Consider the following 22,196-nt stretch of genomic DNA (forward strand, 5'->3'; position numbering starts at 1 on the left):
GTTCGGTAATGGTGGTGACAGAGAGTTGTACGGTGGGTGTCCTCCCGTGATGAGTCTTCAGACTCCTTGGAGGTGTCGTGAATAATAATAATAATAATAAATCCAATGTTCTTAAACCCTAAGTGCCCCCTCCATCACATGCTGTTTAAGGTAACTATCACATAATAACTCTGTCCCAATGATTAAAATCTCCATATTGATTACTTGCCTTGCACTCACTGAGCTAATTTGCATATATTATTATTAAATGGGTATTGCCATATACATGTTTATCTTCCTCTTTACATATTCAGGTCTATAATAGTACCTAAATAGGCACTTTGTCTGTCTTTGTTTAATCTGTATCTGACTAGATGGCCCTAAAGACGTTGCCTTTCTAGAGCCTATTATTCTTTTCATGCCAGAACTACACTCTCATTGATCATAATTCTTCTATTATTACAAGCATTAACCTTCTTGTTCTCTCTCTCTCTGCTGAAAGTACAATAGCTCCTTTTTCTCAATGACATTAACCAAGGTTCACTAGGTCTTTAATTTCTGTCCATGTCAAACTGTCCAGTGCCAAGAGACCTTCCCTTTTTTTCTGATGCTTCTGACATTAGTAAACAAGCATGATAGTCATCTCTTATCCCTTTATTAGTGTATTTATTAGAAATATGGAGCATGAACAAACACTATATAAGAAGATTAAGCACTTTCAAAAGAAAAATACAGGTAACCCTTGTATAACGCGGTACTTATACAACGCTGTTTCGATATAATGCAGTCTACAAACTGTAGTAACCCTTTATCTTTTCATATGTTTTTCACTGCGTGACTTAAAAATCAAATTTTATCTTCGTTAAATTTGTGTCTGCCTGTGTCGTGCATGTAGTTATAAGTAGCGAATTTATATTTGGGGAAATATCCTTTAGCACGCATGTTGGTCAATTGTTTACTGTGTAAAGGGTTACTACAATTTTTATAGTAATGACCACATAGAGGGGCTTTGCGACATCGTTGAAAATGAAATTAGTGAATTAATTGATGGGGAAATAGATTTAAATGAGGAGGAACTGGTACAATTAATAGATGACGTTGAACCAAATTATGGGGAAAGTTCTGCAGAAGATTCTGATTGCGATGAATCAGTCAAAGAATTCAGTGTAAAGAAATTAGCAGAAGGATTGAACTTGGTGAGAAAGTTATTTTACGGATAATGATCCCAAAATGGAGCACTCTGGAAAATTCACGAGACAATTGGATATTTGTTTAGCTCTGTATTATGAACTTAATAAAAAAATTGCAGCATAGTGGTAAGCAAGATCTTATTACTGACTTCTTGATAACTAGACCAACCGAAGTATGCAATGAGAATTATACTAATGATGTCCAAGAGATTTCAAGTGATGACGATGTCAGGCCACTTGTAAATAAAGAACATCTACGGAATGTTCGTTTTGAAGACAGTGATTACGATTAAATTATACACTTCATTTTATTTTTCCTAAAACATTTATGCATTATGTGCAATGAAGTTCACGTACAATTTGTATTTTTATAATTTTATATTATGTATTTGTTTCATAGTTTATATGTTTTCTTAACTTACATGAATTACCTGAATTAAATAAAAATATTGTTTTTGTTGGATATGTCATTGTTGTTTATAATAATAATAATAAAAAAAAAAAAAAAACGATTTCGGAACATAACCCTAGTTTGTCTATGTGATCTGAGTCTCGCATAATGCACTTTATATAACACGGCATTTCTCTGGAACCTAACATCCACGTTATACAAAGGTTACCTGTACTATGAAGTATATATGGACACATTAAAGTGAATAATGAATGGAGAATAAGGTATAATAATAAACTGTATGATTTGTTTAGGGAACCAGATATTATTACATTCATAAAAATTGGTCTCCTGCAATGTGCTGGACATTTAGTAGGAAGGCTTAAGACCAGTAAAGAGCCTTTTTCTCTAACCTAGGGGGGTAATAGATCTAGAGGAAGACTAAGAACTAGATGGGAGGATAATGTGACAGAAGATGCCAAAGTTATTGGGGAATGTAATTGGATGACTAAGATAAAAAAATAGAGAAGAGTGGCAGAAGCTTCTGAGGAAGGCTAGGACTCTCAAAGGATTGTTAAGCCAATGATGATGAATTTCCACAAATATCACCCACTCTGGATTTCTTTCTGAAAACAGAAAACTGACCCATGTTGCTTTCAGACGAATAAATAAAATTAGAAAGGAAATACCATGGTTGCTTTCTATTTCCATTGTAAACTACCCTGAAGATGAGTTGCATTGATCTTATATAAATCAGTCCTACACTTTGAGAGGCTTCAAGGCCCATAAAAAATCAGTGCTGTGTGTGTGGGTAAGGGTCAAGAAAAAATATAGTTTGTAGCTGTTCTTTTGAGAGCTGGAAGTTGTAGTCTATGTAGAATACTTTGTGAAGAAGTGTGCTCCACAAAACTGAGGTCGATGGAATGAAAGATGAACAGAAGTAGGTGTGGTGAGTCAGCAATTCACGTGGAAAAGGATGTTTTTAATGCTGATTTAATGATTGTCTCTTTGGTAATGAATATATGAAAGTGAACTCAAGAGTATGTTGGTCTGATGGTGCTAATACAATGTTGGCAAGAAAGTTCAGAGTAGCTGCTAAGTTGTTAAACAATTTTCTAAAATCGTTACTTGGCACTGCTTAAGTTATCGATTACAGTTATCATTCAGTAATGACATATATGGAATGAAACAAGATAGAATTTATTATATCTAAAAATATTTTAAAATAATTATGCATCACTAGTTTAATAAAAATCAAACCAAGCTAAAAAGTTGGAGATTTGGTACAAAAACTGTCAGCCTACAGTTTCGCCACTCTAACTGGTGGCTTCGTCCTAGCAAGATAACTCTTCACATAACAGCTTAACAAATGAAAATGAGCTAAAGTTACAAATTAATACTTAACCAAAGGATGAAAAAATATCAAATTAATAGGAACTGTTACATAAACATGTGGAGTGTGTATGTTAGCACTTGGTGTGTCATTGTTAAACAGGTGTGTCCTATAATTGGCTGCAAAGTTCAACTCTGTGTTGAGTGATCTTATGAGTGATTTACAAATATCACAAGGATCATCCCATGAATTCTGTTTAGGCTGCCTCTTGATCAGATAACTACTGCAGCTTCTTTTACATTGCGGGAGATGTAGTCCTCTTCTATGTATGGCATAGTACTTTTATCCCATTTAATGTTGTGGTTTGTGCTGGAAAAATTGAAAGCTAAACCAGAATTGTCTTCTCTGTTGTTGTTTACATCTCCGATGTGCTCCTTTTGTCTTATTTCTAAACTTCTGGAAGTTTGTCCTCTATAAAAAGAATAGAGGGCAGTGTGCCAAGACCTTCCTTGACTGTGCCTCCCCTCTACCTCTAGCACACTTACATGATGATTTTGTTAAATTCTGGAGTACAGTCTTTTCTGCTCCACCTCCACACTTCCCTAATGACCAACCTACAATAGAGGCCCATTCCTACCCTTCAAATATACCAGCCTGTCTCCATCCAAGAGATCAAAGCAGCTCTTCCATCCAATTTCTCCACCTCCGTACCTGATGGCTTTCCTGTGGCTAGACTTCGGAAGGTGCCGTTGAAGATTCTTCAAGACTTATTGGACATTCCCCTTTCCGGTAAAGCAATATCACCATACCTACATGATTCAAGAACTATCTTCATACTGAAGAAAGGAACTTCAAGCCATGCATCAGACTTTAGATGAACAGAAGTAGCTGTGGTGAGACCTATTACCATCTCCCCTATGATACATAGACTCTATCATAAAATCTTAGTTAAACAACTTCAGCAACATATACAGCATGATTATAGACAGAGAGCTTTTGTCCCTTCGGATGGCTGTGCCAAGAATATATATCTTCTTCCTTCTCTTCTCTCTGATTCCTGACACCGCCTTAAACCTCTATATATGGTTCACTGGACCTCCAAAAGGTCTTCGATAGCGTCTCCCTTCCTGTTCTCCTTCAAGTACTGTTTATTGCTGGATGTCCAGAACCCTTTCTTTCCTATGTTATGGAGCTATACTTGGGTAGCTCCATCACTATCACCACAGCATCCTCTATTGCAACTTCTATTCCTGCAGTGTGGGGTGTTTGCCAGGGTGATCCTGCATCTCCCCTTTTCTTTAACTGCATCATAGATGAGTTTCTTCACTCTCTTCCTAGCCATAAAGCTACTCTCTAGGTGCTTCCTTTAATGCTATGGCCTTTCTGGATGATTTTATTCTTGTTAGCCTCTACTAAGGTAGGCTTGCAGGAACACCTTGACCAGGCAGTTGACTTTTTTCTATTTAAGGTCTTTCTATTAATGTAGAGAAGTCCTGCTCTTTAGCTCTTCTCCCCTCTGGTCGAGACTATAGAGTTTTCAGTTTTCCCAGCACGGGAGGCTGTTGCATGCTTTGACTATCCTGGAAGAGTGGAGATACCTTAGTGTCATGTTCACCCCAAAGGGAAGGTCTTCTGTTCCTTCTATCCTAGAAGCTGGGATCTCTTCTTTGAGGAAATCTGCTTTCAAGCCCCAGCAAAGACTGTTTCTCCTTTCCCACTATCTCCTACCTTGCTTTTACCCCAAGTTGGTGCTTGGTAGGACATATATCTCACTACTGTCCTGAATGAAGAGGGCTATCCATTCGGCCATGAGATCATGGCTCCAACTGCTGCCTGACACCCCTACTGCATATTTCCACGCGAGTGTGAAGGACGGTGGGCTTGGGGTTTCATCATTTAGATGAGTGATTCCATGCCTGCGGATGTCCAGAATTGCGAAGTTAGAACTATCTTTTTCCCTAATTTGCAGAGAGGCTTTCTATTTTCTATAGAGAGGCTCATTAATACAAGAAGACTTTAGGAGGGCTAAAGGCTGATCCCATTATCAAGGTACCTTAATTGAGTCAGTGCCCACAGAACACAAGAGATGGGCATCTTTGCTGCACTGTTCTGTAGATGGTGCTCCTTTAAGACAGTCATATATGGTGCCTTCCCAGCATGATTGGGTAAGGGATGGCACCAGACTCCTCCCTGGGTTCGAGTATATTGACCTTATCAGGATGAGGACCAGTGCCCTGCCTACTCGAGAATGCACAGCTTGATGGGATGGTGACGACTCAATCTGTAGGGCTGGCTGTCACTACAATGAGACAAATTCTCATATAGCCCAGTGTTGCTTCCACACCCATGGGGTCTGCATGCAGAGGTATGACACCGTGGTCTCCATTCTGAACAACTGCTTTAAGAATGAATGTTGGGAGACCGTGGTGGAATCACAGTATAGGACCTCCACTTGTTTGCATAAGCCAGACTTAGTGATTAAAAGAGATGGTGACGTTTGGATAGTTGATGCTCAGGTGGTGGGAACAGGGTGCCCACTAGCCTATAGCCATAATAATAAGGTAAACTATTATAAGAATAACCAAGATCTAGTTAGTAAGATATGGGAGGAGCATGGGGTAACGCTGAGGTTTACCAGTGCCACCATCTCTTTACATGACGTATGGAGTGCAGATAGCTATAAGGACTTAAAACAGCTTGAGTTTATGCAGAAGGATATAAAAGTTCTTTCATTAAGGGCCCTACAGGGCGCACTGGTGGCATGCGTTACAACCAGAGAATGATCATAATGATAACTAGAACAGGCATATGGTAAAACACTTGTAAAAGCTTAGGGCTATATTAAGTCTGGACGTGATGTAAGGATAGTACATGATGGGACTTGAAGTAAGGGTATTAAAAAAAAAAGTGATGTACCACAAGGATCAGTGCTTGGTTCACTGTTATTCAATCTGTACATTAATGATATTGGGAAAGATTTTACAAGCAACATGCAGCTGTTTGCTGATGATGCAAAGATGGGTAGGGTAATCAGGAATGCTGCTGATATCTGATTCAGTACTTGCAGAATGATTTGAATGGGCTGGAATTATGGGCATGGGAAAAATGGGTGTCAGTTCGATGTGAGTAAATGTAAAGTCATTCACTTCAGCATGAATAGATATCCAGTGTCGTATTATTATAATGGTGGGATTAGGCTAGAACAAACTGATGAGGCTAGGCATCTTAGAGAATTAATAGATAGGAAGTCGAAGTTTAGGGACCATGCGGCAAAGATTTGTCTTTGGATGACTGTAACATATTGCGAACTGTCTTTATTGGTTTGAAGGCAACCCGAATGTCGTTGGCATTTTTTTTTGTGAGACTGTGCCACCAAAAGGAATGGAAATGGAAGTCCTGTGATGAGTTTCTTGGATTTGCTGTTGAGAGGGATTGGAGAAAAGTATCTTTTATATTAATTTTATCGGGTATTCGTTGTTTGTTAATGTTTAGAGAATATGATCTAATTGGTCTGTTCTCTATCATCTCTTATGATAGAGGTTGCTCTGTTTTAGCATATATATATAATGATTAACTTGTGTGAAATATGGTGCAATGAGGCAAAATGCAAGAAACAGCCTGTGTGAGTCGGCTTGCGATATACATTAAGATCAATGCTATTATCCATTTATTTTTTAATTAGTTTGTCCAGAAAAGGTAATTTCCCTTCATTTTCAAGTTTTAAGGTGAACTCGATTTTTTAGTGAAATTTTTCCGTAAATAAGTCTGCACGTGGAGGAGATACAGGACTTCCCATTGCAAGGCCTGAAAGTTGTTTGTAGATTTTTCCATTCCATCTGAAGAAATTCAAATTGAGGCAATGTCTATAAAGTTGAGCGATACAGCATTGGGCAGATGAGGGTAATGTTATCTGTGAGAGTCAACATGGATTTGTGAAAGGGCGCTCTTGTTTTAGCAATATGCTAGCCTTTTATAATAAAGTTACAAGAACATTAGATGAGGGAAAGGCATATAGTGCAATTTTCTTAGACTTAGTGAAGGCATTTGACAGGGTGCCACATGATAAGCTAATATTTAAGTTGCAGCACATGGATTGGGATGTCAGATTGGTCAACTGGATTCAGGATTGGCTGTCTGATAGGTATCAGAGAGTTGTGTATGGTGGAGCAGCTTCAAGGAGGCAGAGGGTTACAAGTGGGGTCCCACAGGGCTCAGCACTAGGACCAATATTGTTTAAACTTTATATCAATGACATTGCCAGTGAATTGCTAGGGGATATTCAGTTGTTTGCGGATGATGCGAAGCTGGGAAGGATTATTAGTAATAGTACAGATGTGGTAGCCCTGCAAGAGGATTTGAATAAGCTAGATAGATGGACAGATGAATGGGGATTTCGGTTTAATGCAGCAAAATGTAAGGTCTTGAGGTTTGGGAAACATCGATGGGATGCTGCATACTCTATGAGAGGAGTTATACTGGAGGAAGTAGGGGAGACAAAAGATCTGGGGTTGATGATTGATAGAAACCTGAAATTTAGGGGACATATTGCAAAGGCGGTGAAGGTAACACAGAGGATTGCTGCAATTATGACAAGGACACTGACCTTCAGAGATAAATGGGTTATCATTCCATTGTATAAGTCTCTGATCAGACCACACTTAGACTATTGTTCTCAGATTTGGTCTCCAGGATTTGAAGGGGATAAATTAACTGTGGAAAGGATACAAAGACGGATGACAAAGATGGTTTCAGGACTGTACAAGGATAGTTACGAGGATCGGCTGAGGGAATGTGGACTGCAGAGTTTGGTGGATAGAAGAAGAAGGAGAGGTGATATGATTGAGACTTTTAAACTGTTGAGAGGTGGTTACAAGGTTGACACTGGGGAGTTCTTTCGCTTGGTTGAACAGTGGGAAGGAATGATGACAAGAGGCCATCCCTGGAAGTTACGAAAGGAAACTGTGAGCAAGAGGGTGAGGAGTGGTTTCTTTGCATGGAGGGTGGTTGAACTGTGGAATGCTTTGCCTGATGGAGTGGTGAGAGCGAGAACGGTCAATGAGTTTAAGGAGTGGTATGATAGACTTTGTGTTTCTTAGGGGGGTGCCCCTTGATGATTCTTTACAGACTTTATGTTCATAGGAAGGATCTCCTATGATGAGTCTTTTGACTCCATGGAGGCCTGAATATGGTCTGAATAACAGTGAATGAGTTTAAGGAGTGGTATGATAGACTTTGTGTTTCTTAGGGGGGGCACCCCTTGATGAGTCTTTACAGACTTTATGTTCATAGGAAGGACCTCCTATGATTAGTCTTTTGACTCCATGGAGGCCTGAATAATAATAATAATTTGAGGAAGCATATTGTCTATGAGAGTCATGACTTCATTCACTGGGACATTTGTAAATAAAGATCCAACATCTTGGTTAGCTAGAATGTCTGTTTTTGATATGGAGACATTTCATAACTTTTCAATAAAGTGGTGCGTATTTTTGATATATGTCTCTATTTCTAATGTATGTTTTTAGAAGACGAGCGTGATATGTGGGTAATAGATAAGTTGGGGAGTTTATCCCATCCACTGCCAGATGAAGATGTATATGAAATCAGCTCACCTACCTTCAATTGAAACAGCATCCACAAACCGCATTATTCCATCTATACAACCTATGCATTGACTCATGACTGGAACATGGCCCTCCTTCTCAACTCTCTCTCTTATGGCAACAGACGTGATATGTTTACTTCCTCTCTTTGCATTTGCTAATTTCAGTAACTCTTTCATATCTTCCTTCATACCATACATGTCACCACATAGCTGGAGAAATGTATGGTAGGAAAAATTATGGCAGGTACAAAATAATTTGTATCTGCCAAAATGATCAAAATTGTCACTTAGTGCATCGTAACTTATTAATTGTGAGAAGCCTGACATTGGCATGCTTATGCTTAGTGCCTCTCTTACCATGGAACCTCTATACAAAATTCTCTCCTTACTCTTTTTTTTTTCTTTCTCTTCCTAGCAATGTCATTTGCCAGACTTTTCTGCAATCACGTTCCAGATTTTTCTGCAGTCTCTCAAGCTCATACTTCATTCTGTGAAGGATTCTACACGTGCTTGTGTCAAGAAATGTGAATGAGTTACTCAAGCATTCCCTTAGTAAATCTATGCTGTTCGTTGCAAAGTATAGATACTCTGTTAACTCATTTGTGATCTTTTACAATCAGTTGCAAGTGAAAGGTTAGTAGAGTTGTAGAATGATCCTTGTAGGGATATTTTGAGAGTTTATAGTTTGCAGAAGGTGGTTGATTAGTGGAAAATTACTTCAAGTTACTAAATGGGTTTTATGGAATTGATAGAGAAATTTTTTTCAGCACTTGGCTACTTGGGGGAAAAACAAAGGGTCAACCAGGAAATTGAATATGAGTGGCATCAGGACTAGATGCCACTTACGGAGTAGTGAATGAATGGAATGAATTGCCAGAGTCTGTTATGAATGCTGTGTTTGCAATTGTTCAAGGAATGGTATGATAGGCAGTGTGGTCTCTATTCAGGAAGTATCTGGCAGATGCAATGACTGAGTGCATTCAAAGGTTAGGAGATTAAATAAGGTAGGTGTAAAATGGATGACTGAGAAGATGGAGCATGTAATCTGGAAGAAAAAGGCATTGTGCAGATGCCACAAGATGAGTGGAAATAATCAGTTACATGAGGAGTACAAAGAGCAAGCAAGGAAAGTGACTCAGTAAGGATAGCAAAAGTGCAGTATGAGCAGCAGTTAGCAAATGAGGCTGAAAGAAATCCTAGGAGGTTTTTTGATATGTGACCCATAGAAGGAAGAATAATTATGGGAGGATGATGTTGGTCAGTGAAAATGGGAGAATGATAAGCACTGAAGAGGATGTAGTAGAGGTGTTTAATGTGCATTTCATTAAAGTATTCAATCCTTGTGATTGTAACATAATACAGAACTTGGGAGCAGTGGGAATGGGGGAAGAATCAATGATGGTGAGTGAGCAAGAGGTATATAAGGAATTGTGTCAAGTTTGATGTCAACAGAGCCATAGGGCTTGATGGTATGCTACCGCATGTCTTAAGGGAATGTTCCAGGAGTTAACAACAGTTTTAACTTACATTTTTAAAATGAGTCTTAGATTAGCCCAAGTTTCAAAGGAGTCGAAAGATAGCAAAATTGTTCTGCTTCATAAAGAGTGTGATAAGACTAATGCTTTGAATTATAGGCCAAACAGTTTGTCTGGAGTTGTGATCAAAGTGTTGGAGAAGCTAGTGAGGAGAAGGATTCGGTACTGGGTTGAGAGCAGCAGAATTCCTTTTAATGGACAGCAGTCTATTTATTTATTTTAATAAAGTGATGAATACATTGGCCAAGGGAGATGCATATACAGTAGTATATTCAGATTTTGCAAAGGTTTTCAATAGATTACCACATGACAAACTAGTAGTTAAATTAGAACAGATGGGGTTGGATAGTAGATAAATGTGTTGGATTGGAAATTTGCTCTTATAGGTATCAGCAGGTGGTGTGTGTCTGTTGGGGGGGATTGTTTAATTTGTATGTAAATGACATTGGAAAGGGTTTAAATGGTGATATACAATTGTCATTCACATACAAATTAAACATTTGTATACATTTGCAGATGATTCAGGCAGTCTATTTAGGTCCTCTTTGCAAGAGGACCTAAATAGACTGCCTGAATGTTGAAATGTGTGTGTGTGGGGATGCCAGTTTAATGTAGCAAAGTGTAAGGTTTTAAAATCCCACAAAGGTGGGATGGAGAGTATAGGATTGGTGGGGATATTTTAGAGGAAGTGAAGGAGATGAAATATCTGGGGGTGTTGGTAGATAGAGACTTGAAATTTCATGGACATTTTGCTAAAATTGTGAGGACAACACAACAGATTATAGGAATGATGCAGAGACCATTGATGTGTAGAAATAAGGATTGTTTTATTCCATTGTACAAGGCTTTGATCAGGCCACATATGGATTAATGTGTACAAATTTGGTACAGAAAGGATGATGAGATGTTAGAGAGGGTTCAGAAATGATCGACTAAGTTTGTTTCTGGTCTCTGGAATGTGGGATAGGAGAATAGATTGAGAGAATGAAATTACTGAGCCTAGTGGATAGAAGGAAGAGGGGAGACATAATCAAGACATCTAAATTGGTAAGGGGTAATTACCAGATTAAGGTGGGTGTAAGCAAGGGGACAAGGAATAGTTTTTTTTTTTTTTGTATGGAGAGTGGTGGGTGATTGGGATTCATTGCCTACGAGTGTCGTGAGTGCAGGGACAGTGAATGCATTTAAGTCAAGGTATGATGAGCTGTGCATATGACAGTGCAACCTCTCTGCAATTAGTCTCTTGATTCCATGGAAGTCCATGGATAATAATACTTTTATGTATCCTATAATAAACTTCTAAACTAGTGATCGAAATCTTTCTGCAATAACTACTCATTCACAGATGAATTTAGTTGGCCATTAACCTACTTATTGGAGGCCTAAAGAGGTGCGGAAAAATTGTTTGGTTTCCTAACTTCTAGTTCATGTTACTTAGATACTTTAGGTTTACAAATGTTTTGTAAGTGTGATGCATGTAAAAATAAATTAAAAAAAAAAGTAATTATATATTTTTTCAATTTTGAAAATGACTTCATCTTAATTGCCACCCATTAATCTAAAGCTAATTGATTTTTAATTAAGTATATGTAATAAGTAATTTATATTTCTGTTAGTATTTAGAGTTATTTAAAAAATTATATTTTTTGGTAAAAGTTGTTTCATGTTGCTACAGAAATTAGAAAACAATAGCAAACTTTATTTAACTGGAATGGAGCTGACCTTCTATATCTAACCCTTGGCTATTTGTTAATAACTTATTTTTTTAAAAATTAAATTATAAAATAATTGCTCTTTGGAAATTTTTACATTAGAGAGAATGGCAGTTAGAACTTACCTGGATTTAATCAAAGGTAATGATACCAAACTTAATACTGAGTTTAACAGTGTACTGAAAATGTTGAAGATATGGAACCAGTACATAAGGTGAATGGAGAGATTGAAACATAAATACACTTTAGGAATAAAAGATAATAAAAATTATGACTTAAAAAGGAAAGAATTGAAAACTTGTAGAAATATGTGAAAAAGCCTTTCAGTCTGCTTTTTTTTTTTCCTTCTTTTCTCACATAGGGATGGGTTGATCCACGTGCTAATGTATTTGCTCAGATGTGTATAGCAGTAAGTAAATCTGTTTTCTTTTATCTAGATTATTTATGATTAATTTATGCAACCATTTTAATCTTAACTTTTGAAATACTCCTATAGGAGCAGCTTGGAATATTACCTAATGTTAAGACATTTTGATACTATGGATATATTCTTATCCAAAATTTTACCAGATCTTGATAGTTAAGGGTATCAATTTGAATTATTTCTTGGGCATCTCCATTCATGAGGCCAAATGCTCATTTTAGAAGACCCACTTAAGCATTGTTCACATGATAATTTTAATACCTCTTTTTTTGAATTCATTTACTTGTGAAGCACTCACAACCACCTCTGGCTACTCTTTTTACACATTCACAACTTGCCAACCCAAAAATCTAGTTCTAATACTCTTGCTAATTAAACATTTATATGATTTGCAGATTTGATTCCTTTTTCTCTCCTTTCCTGCCATGTCTAAAAGAAATCTTTGGTGTCAATATGTAAAACTCCTTTATTAACTTATAACTTATGTAAGAGCCTCCGTAGCTCAGTCAATATAGGCAAAGCCCTTTGATCGGAAAGACCTGGGTTCGATTCCTTCCATGATGCGAGGAATTTATCTGGTCTCTTTTAACTAAAGGTGAGTTAGCTGGTTTCATACAGAAGTAGAGGGTTTCTCTCTCCAAGAAACTAGTCTTTTGCCCCTCAGAACAGGCAAACCGGCCAGTATAACCAATAGCTTCGTGTTGGTTTCATAAGATGGTTCTGTACTATCCATATGGGACTCTCACCTGCTGTATCATCATATGTTAATTAACTAACCTATATGCTTATATCATACCCCTTCTTATTCACCTCTCAATGGTTTTTGAAGCCCACAGAATTACAACCTTTAATATATCTCATAGGGAGCATTCCATAGCCATTCCATTCTAGATCCTCTCCACTACTTTATCCCTACTGAGCCAGGGAACAGACAGTAACCAAGATATGGCCTTATTAAAACCTCATAAATGGGAATAATGACCTCTTTATCCTTGCTTGTCAGTGCTTTCTTCAACAGCCACATAATTTGATGGGTTGTTTTGGTCATGTTTGCAATATGTCCTCTAAACTTCAACTTCCTGTCCACAATAATCCTCATTTTTCTGCACTCATCAATTTCCTGCAGTTCATTTTTATTAATAATAGTAAACAGTTCTTGATGTCTTCATCTCAAAGTGCATGATCTTACACTCAGCCACTTTAAACTGGCATCCATTTACCTTTGTGCATACTTTCTGTCTATCATCCTGCAGAATGTTCATTGACTATCACTCTTTGCAGCTTTACATCATCAGCAAACAACTGAATATTTCCCCATAAATCATTTCCTGTATCACTGATGTATAAATTAAACAACATAGGACCAAGTACTGAGCCCTGTGGTACCACTATTTACTTGCCTTCTTCCAGAATCGACTCTCCTGTACACCACTCTTTTGATATCTGTTCATCAACCACCCTCTTATCAAAATCATCACTTCATATCCATCCTGATTTGCTCCAATTTATGCAACACAGTTCTAAGACCCTCTCAAATGCTTTCACAAAGTCCAACAGTATCATTGAGTAGCTATTTCTTTTATCCATCTCAATAGTCTCTCCATTATAAAAAGTAATTTATTAAGGTAAGATCTACCCATCACAAAACCATGTTGTTCCTATAAAGTATCATATTCTTGTCTACCCAGTTCTGAATTCTGTCTTCTACCAATACTTTAATCACCATTCCTGAGATACTGATTGGCCTATAATATGTATCCTATGTCTTGCAGCATCCTTTATCCAGTAAAACTATTTTGCTCTCTTTCCACTCCCTTGGCACCTACCTAGAACCGAGATGTAAACTAAACAGTTTGGTCAGAGGAGGTGCCAGTTCCCTAGCTCATTCTCGTTATAACACAGTCTGATATTTCACAATCCTGTGGCTATGTTTGCATTAAAGGTTCTGCAATATCGGAAGCATCTCCAGTTCATCTGCCTTAATGCTTCATCAATAATTATCATATCTGGCACATGAATATCTCCATTTAGATGATACACACTTGCAAAATGATTATGTGGTAACTCAACTATTTCATTTGCTTCAGTTACCATCCTACCACCAACACTCATTAAAGTTATCCATCCATGTCATTCTTCCTTTTACTTATCACATAGAAAAGAACTTTTGTATTTCTTTAGACAGGCCTTATCAGCAAGTTTCCTCTGCTAATTGGCTGCAGCCTTCCTTACTATGCTGGTCACGCTTCTGTGCCTTGTACTACATGGGATTGTTGATCACATTTTTTTTTATATTCCATCCACAACTTTTTCATTCTCTGCAACTCCTGCTTAATTGATGCTACTTATGTATCTAACCCCTGCCTAATTTATCCTCTTGCTTCTGGGCATACAATCTTTTACTGCTTTCTTCAAACATTCATTTTCCATGCTGTGCTAACATCTCGCTCCTCCAAATGCATGGTACTGCTCTAAGCTGATTTCTCAGTTTATCATAATCGCCTGCTTTGTAATTTTAAAGGTACTCCTTCTTATCAAAAACTTTTGCATGTCTGTCAATCTTTCATGTGTGAAGATTGACAGATCTCTTTTTTCATTGCCTCCAATTGAGGAGGCAGTTCTCCATTTTCTTCTCTTCTTGTGATAATTCCTTTTTCATAATATGGAGGGGCTTCATAGTTGAAGTCCCCCCATAATAATTATCCAGCTTGTACCCATTATGCTAATTTCCCAATCTATGCCATTTATATTCACCATCATTATGCTCCCAGCTTAGAGCAGAATCTTCCCCCCCTCCCTTCTCCAATTCTTTCTATCCTCAAGGGGGATAGTAAAAACACTGCATCCCTTGCATTCTGTCCCCTATGACTATATCATCCTTCATATCCTTGCTAACAACAATCTCATCCTTCATTGCAGCTCCTACTTAATTATGCTACTTATCCATTTAACTCCCATTGATTTATCTTCCTGATTCTGGGTATATAATCTGATGCTGCATTCTACAAACACTCCTCAAACCATCCATGTGTTGCTAACATCTTTCCTTACAAATTTTTATGCCATGGTGATGCTTTAAACTTAACTTATGCTATCTTATACAGATTCCAGAGATGGCTTCTGATTCTATTTTGCCTTCCTCTACTCTATGAAAAATATCCTTCACATTAATCTAGTAACAACCTCTCATCATATCTCTTCTCCTTCTATTCACAAGGCTCTGTAAGTTGCATTCTCCCAATTGTTCAACAACACCTTGTATCTGATATTCCATAGACTTCTCCAATACATCCCCCCCCCCCAGAAAACAAGGCAACCAAATCTGCTCATAGTAGTCCATATGTAGCCTGATACAAGGGAACTATAACTTCTTTGCTCAATGTCCTCCTCATTATTGCCATATTCTGTTTTGTGGTGTTTTTATAATTTTAGCAGTTGTATCCCCTAAACTTCAAGTCTTGGTCCCCCATCACTCCTTTACCTATCATCTCCTCCACCTCCTTCATAATTTTTCCATTAATTGTATATGCTGCATTCCAACCTTACTAAATTTCAAGACCTTGCACTTTGCAACATTAAACTATAGCTCCACTCATTTGCATGCTCACATAGTCTGTTCACGCCTCCTGTTAAGCAACAACATCTGCTCTGCTTTTCATAGTTCTTTTCAACTTGCATCATCAGCAAACAGCTGCATATCTCCAGTTAAGCCAGTCCTAATGTCATTGGTGTGCAAGTTAAACAATAATGGTCCCAAAACAGATTCCTGTGGCACTCCATGGTGACCTTCTTCTTTTGGAATATCATTCCTCCATACACAACCTGATACCTTTCTAATAGCCAATTGGATATCCAGTTCACTAGTCTGTTATTTAACTCCATATGTTTCAATTTAGCTACTACCTTGTCTTGTGGCAGTCTATCAAACGTCTTTGAAAAATCCAAGAACTTCACTGTATATGCATCTCCTTTATCAAGTGAATTTGTCACCTTGTAATACCTAAGCAGATTGAGTAATGAATACCAGATTTTAACTTTTATACATTTTTATCTTTTTATTTATAAAAAATAAAAATGTATAAAAATATTTATACTACATGTATTTCCTCTACATGTTTCACTGCCTATATGGCTAACAGTGTCATCAGAGGTTTCTTAACATAAGTAAAAACTGACAAAAAATTAAACTTTCTCCAACAGCATTATTATTATTCAGGCCTCCATGGAGTCAAGAGATTCATCGCGGGAGGTCTGTCCTAGGAAATACAGTCTATCATACCACTCTTTGAACTCATTGACCATTCTTGCTCTCACCACTCTATCAGACAATGCATTCCATGGTTCAACCACTCTCAAATCAAAGAAACCACTTCTCAAATCAAAGAAACCACTCTTGCTCACAGCTTCCTCTCATAACTTCCAGGGATAGCCCCTTGTCATCATTCCTTCCCGCTGTTCCACCAAGTGAAAGACCTTCCCATTGTCAACCCTGTAACTGCCTTTCAACAGTTAAAAAGTCTCGATCATATCACTTCTCCTTCTATCCACCAAACTCTGTAGTTCACATTCCTTCAGCTGATCCTCATAGCTAACATTGTACAGTCCTGAAAATGTCTTTATCTGCCTCTGTACCCTTTCCACTGTTAATTTATCCCCTTAAAATTCTGGAGACCAAATTTGAGAACAGTAGTCTAAATATGGTCTGATCAGGGTCTTATACAGTGGAATGAAAACTCTTTTATCTCTGCAGGTCATCGTCCTTCTCAATATTGCAGCAATCCTCGGGGTTACATTCACCCCATTTGCAATATGCTCCCTGAATTTCAGTTTTCTATCAATCGTCACCCCCCAGATCCCTTGTCTCCTTTACTTCCTCCAGTACAGCTCCTCCAATCGAGTATGCAGACTCTCATCGATGTGTCCTAAACTTCAAGACTTTACATGTTGCTGCATTAAACCGATATCCCATTCATTAATTGCCCATCTCTCTAGTTTATTCAAATCCTCTTCCAGGACTGCTGCATCTGCTATTACTAATAGCCCTTCGAGGCTTCACATCATCTGCAAACAACTGAATATCCCCCTGCAATCCATCACCAATTAATTAATATCTATAACAAATAATTAATATCTATAAGTTAAACAGACTGGAATGATGGTTTAATCATGAGTACCATTAGGCATGTTATATGCAGTATCCATATTGTTGTGTGAACTTTGTATGCGATTGCTGGCACATACAGCAATCGCATACAAAGAAATATCATATAAAAAAAAAAAAATAACACCAAAAGGTCTTTAATGTTACACATGTTAATTAATGCCTTCCAAACTTTCTGAAGGGGTGCTTAAGGGTCAAAGCTGTATAACTGAGAGGAGACCTCCACATATCCTTTAAAGGAATGCGGAGAACCGACCAGGGCTTCTGACCTAATGTCCAATCCTCACCTTCTCATGGTGCACCCTGTTGGGTATCTGCTTGGATACTGAACGGACGAGGATAGGCTGGCAATTTGGGATTTAGCCGACCAAATTGTATTCTTATTGGTTAAACCAAAATATAGAATGATGGTACAACATGACAAAATTTCATGCCGGCTGGGGCGTCGCCCGGTTAAACAAGGCCCCCGTTGTTTTCGCCAGGGAACCAGGACGAACAGCGAAAAGTCAGCTACTGGAACAAATCTGAAAATAAACCCCAACTCAACATCACCAGAGTTAAAGATCGGTACTATCAACGTAAGAAGCCTGAATGGCAAAGAAATAGAGCTAGCTGAGGAATTAGATAAGTACCAGATCAACATAATATGGGTGACTGAAACAAAAAAGACCAAAACTGGTGAGATCTTTCTGAGCAATAAATACAAAATGTTATATTCAGGCAATGACAATCAAGGAAAAGAAGGAGTAGCCATAGTATTCAACACAAAATATTAGGCTAATCTTCTTGAATGGCAGTCAGTCTCAAGTAGAGTAATGTGGGCAAATATGAGAATGGGGAACTGGACAATGAGACTTATTTGTACCTATGGTCCCACAGAAGGTTCTACTAAGCTAGAAGTGGAGGAATTTTTTGACACTTTAGAAAAAGCAACTGACACAACGAAAAAGGAAAAGTTGGTCCTTGTTGGGGATCTAAATAGCAGAGTAGGAAATGATTGTGAGACATACAAAAATATTTTGGGAAAATTTGGAGAAAAGAGCAAAGCTAATAATAATGGCAAATATCTGTTAGATTTCTGCTCAGGACATGGACTGGTTATTACTAACACCATGTTCCAACATAAAAATGTGCACAAATTCACATGGAGAGAAGAGGTTAGGAATAAGAAAAGTCTCATTGACTATGTTATTGTTGATAGTAATGTTTTCTCCCTGGTGCAGGACACCACAGTGTACAGAGGATTTGAAATTGGAAGTGATCACTATTTAGTCTTGAGCAGGATAAAATTGAATTTCATATTGAAAAGAATAACATGTAAGAAAGTTTTAAAGTGAATAAAAGTTGAGCAGCTCTCAGATGTGAGCTGTAGACTAAAATACACAAAGATTATTGAAGAAAAAATGAAAGAGTTTGAGAACAGGAATCAAACCTTGAAGATTCAGTGCCAAACTCTGAAGAAAACATTGATTGATTCTGCCAGAGAGGAATGTGGTGAGGTTGTCTGTAAGGATAAAAAAATCAGAACTCCATGGTGGACACAGGAAGTTCAAGAGGCAGTGAAGGAAAAGAAGAAAGCATACCAAAAGTTCCTGTCAACTAAGTCAGCTTGTGCTCTTAGAGAATATAGAGACAAATGCAAGAATGCTAAACTCTGTGTAAAACTAGCTAAACAAAAGTCATGGGAGGACTTTGGCAAGAATATAGAAAATAAATATCAATAAGGTGGCAAAATATTCTGAAGGTTGTTGAAGAAGCTTAAGAATGGAGGAAAGAGTGCTGTAAAAGGAATTAGAGATGATAAAGGTGACATGAAAACAGGAGAAAAAGATATCCTTGAAGTATGGAGTAATTACTTTGAAAAACTGCTAAATGAAACAAGCAGTGATGACAGCACAGTGGTAAAAAACACTGACCAGGCATGCAGTCAGGAATACATATCCATACTTGAAGTAGAAAAAGCCATCAAAGGCTTGAAATCTGGAAAGGCAGCAGGAGTAGATGATATTCGACCAGAAATGCTGAAGTATGGTGGTATAAGAGTCTTACAGTGGCTGCACTGCATTGTTCAGAAAGCCTGGACAGAAGGACGAATTCCCAATGATTGGAGTAGAGCTCTCATAGTACCCATATATAAAAAGGGAAATAAAACTGCATGTGAGAATTACAGAGGTATTTCCCTACTGAGTGTTCCTGGCAAGATCTATGCAAGTATACTTGAGAAACGGTTGAGAAGAATTTTGGAAGAAAAGCTTGGTGAAGAACAAGATGGATTCAGGCCAAATAGAGGCTGTCAGGATCAGATCTTCACTTTACGACAAATAGTCGAGAAAGCATGGGAATATAACAAAGATCTGTATTTAAGTTTTGTCGATTTGGAAAAGGCATATGACAAGGTGCCAAGAGAGAAGCTATTCAATACGCTGCAGTTATATGGTGTCAATGGGGCATTATATCAAGCAATACTTAGTCTTTATTTGAGTTGTAAGTAAGCAATTAGAATTGAAGGAAGTACAGGAAGATGGTTTAATGTTAAATCTGGTGTGAGACAAGGATGTACATTATCCCCTCTGTTATTCATTATCTATATTGATCACATTATGAAGGAAAGTGGTATTAAACAAGATATCAAAATTGGAGATGTTAATGTCAGCTCTTTGCTTTATGCGAATGATGTTATACTTCTAAATAAATCCGCTACAAGTCTGCAAGATTCTCTGACTAAATTGAATAGCTGTTGTAATAGATATGGTATGAAGGTCAGCAATAAAAAGACAAAGACAATGAAAATAGGCAGAATCATTGAAAATGTCAAATGTGTTGTGAATGGAGAACCTGTGGAACAAGTAAAACATTTCAGCTATTTAGGCACGATTTTTACTGAAGATGGTAAATTAAATATAGAAATAGACAACAGAATCAGCAAAACTGGTATGGTGGGAAGTCAATTGAATAAATCCATATGGAATAAGAGAGAAATTAGTCGGAATAATAAATTAGCTGTATACAAGACAGTGTTCAAACCAGTTTTAACTTATGGATCTGAGAGCTGGGTCAGAAGTAAAACACTTGACCAAAGACTAGAGACTGCAGATATGAGAGTCCTGAGAAAGATTAGAGGCGTGAACAGATGGCATCATTTAGCTGTATCATATTAAAAACGAGGATATTAGGAAAGAACTTGACATTGTCAGTATCCAGGAATGCATTAGCAGAGCTAATCTCAGGTGGTATGGTCACTTAAACAAAATGGGCGAGGAAAGATTAGCAAAACAAGTGTTCTCTGCCAGGTTGGCAGCAAAACGACCCAGAGGAAGACCAAGATATAGGTGGATTGATATGGTACAAAGTGCTTTAGACGATAGAAATATAAGATCTGATAATGTTGGAGTGTTGACAAGTAACAGACTGATTTGGAGGAAAATTGTAGATAGGAAATTAATAATGGTGTAATTTTTTTCATGTAGTACTATCATATCCTGTACATCCCTTGAGGGTACATGGCAGGAATTTGATGATGATGAACTTTGTGAAGGATTAATCTGTGATTTCTATGTAGTGTGCCTTTTGAGCGAATGACCTTACGGAATTTGAACAACCTGTTGAAGTATTTCTCTTCTATATGGATCATGGAAGATGCTTGTCAAATTAACCGTGTGATGTTCTTTGAGGATGTGTGCTGTGAGTCTGTTTTTTTCTTCATGTTAAGCAACCTCCTGGTGATGCTTTTAGCCATGTAGACAGCAAAACATGTAGAGGAGATACATCTAGTATAAATAAAAACAAAATCTGTACAAGTTAAAACCTGGTATTTATCATTCAAGCAGATTGCTAAAATATGATCACTTCTTAAGAAACCCATGCTGATTATCATAAAGAACTGCTATTACACTCCTGATTCCTAGTCCTTGCCAACTTCTTTAACAATCCAGACATAGCCCATAATTTGTTGCTTCACTCTTGTCTACTACTTTGTCAAGTGAAACAACTTGTTCCACCTTCCATTCCTTTGGGAGTTGCCCTGTTGCATACTCTTATTAAACTGGCATGCCAAAGGTGATGTTAATTCCATAGTACATCCCATCATGATGTGGTGATATGTTGTCAAGTCCTATTGCCTTATGAATATCAAGCTGACTTAATTCCTCATATATACTTCCTTTTCATTCACCATCAGTACCTTCTCCACCATACCCTCTACACTCCAGCTTCTTATGATGACACCTTCACGAGGATGAAATACACTGATAAACTGCTCATTGAATACTTGAACTGTATATGCTGCATTGGTTGTCAACAAATCATTTGATTGACAGTGTCATCAACTAGTATTATCCTTCTATAGTCTTTTTCTTTTCTAACTTGCCACTTATCAAAAGAATTCACTAGGATTTTTCATAGCTTGATTGGATAATATCTTCTCATACTGTCTCATACTATCTTCTCATACTGTCATTTACCAACCAAGTCAACTTCCTCCTTGCTCTTTGTACTCTTCATGCAGCTGATCATTACCAACATTAATCTTGTGTTGCCTCCATAGTGGCTTCTTCTTTGAGATTTCCCACTTAATCTCATCATTCATCTATTTATTATTATTATTATTATTAACATTTGACCTCTATGCAGTCGGAGACAAATCGTAGGAGGTCACACTATTGCACACAGTGCTCATCCAACCGTGCCTTAAACTGATTCAATGTGTCTACACCCACAACACCCTCAGCCAATGCATTCCAAACACCAAACACCCTAAATGCAAAGAACCTGCTCCTCAGTCCTCTGTTCCTACCCTCCTTATACAGTTTCCAGTAATGGCCCCTTGTTCTACTCCCTTCTCCCATTCTATGAAAAATTTCTTCCATT

General features: G+C 37.6%; 1 protein-coding gene across 7 annotated transcripts in view; it reads left to right on the top strand.

Annotated features, from left to right (window-relative positions):
- Window positions 1-22,196, top strand: part of LOC150092518 (fatty acyl-CoA reductase 1-like) — a 292,198-nt gene that overhangs the window by 145,801 nt on the left and 124,201 nt on the right. For 6 of the 7 annotated variants that reach the window (XR_016550516.1, XR_016550517.1, XM_090414619.1 and 3 more), the window contains exon 7: window positions 12,107-12,154. The exons of the other annotated variant lie outside the window; for it this stretch is intronic. Coding sequence is in view for 4 of the 6 variants with exons in the window: in XM_090414619.1 (XP_090270745.1) it covers window positions 12,107-12,154 (48 nt within the window). In the remaining 2 variants the exon portion in view is untranslated. The remainder of the gene's footprint in view (window positions 1-12,106; window positions 12,155-22,196) is intronic. 7 annotated transcript variants of the gene reach the window in all.

This window comes from Typopeltis vanoorti, chromosome 25 (assembly GCF_054136105.1).
Source record: "Typopeltis vanoorti isolate ZY-2024b chromosome 25, IOZ_Tvanoo_1.0, whole genome shotgun sequence".
NCBI classification, from domain to species: Eukaryota; Metazoa; Arthropoda; class Arachnida; order Uropygi; family Thelyphonidae; genus Typopeltis; species Typopeltis vanoorti.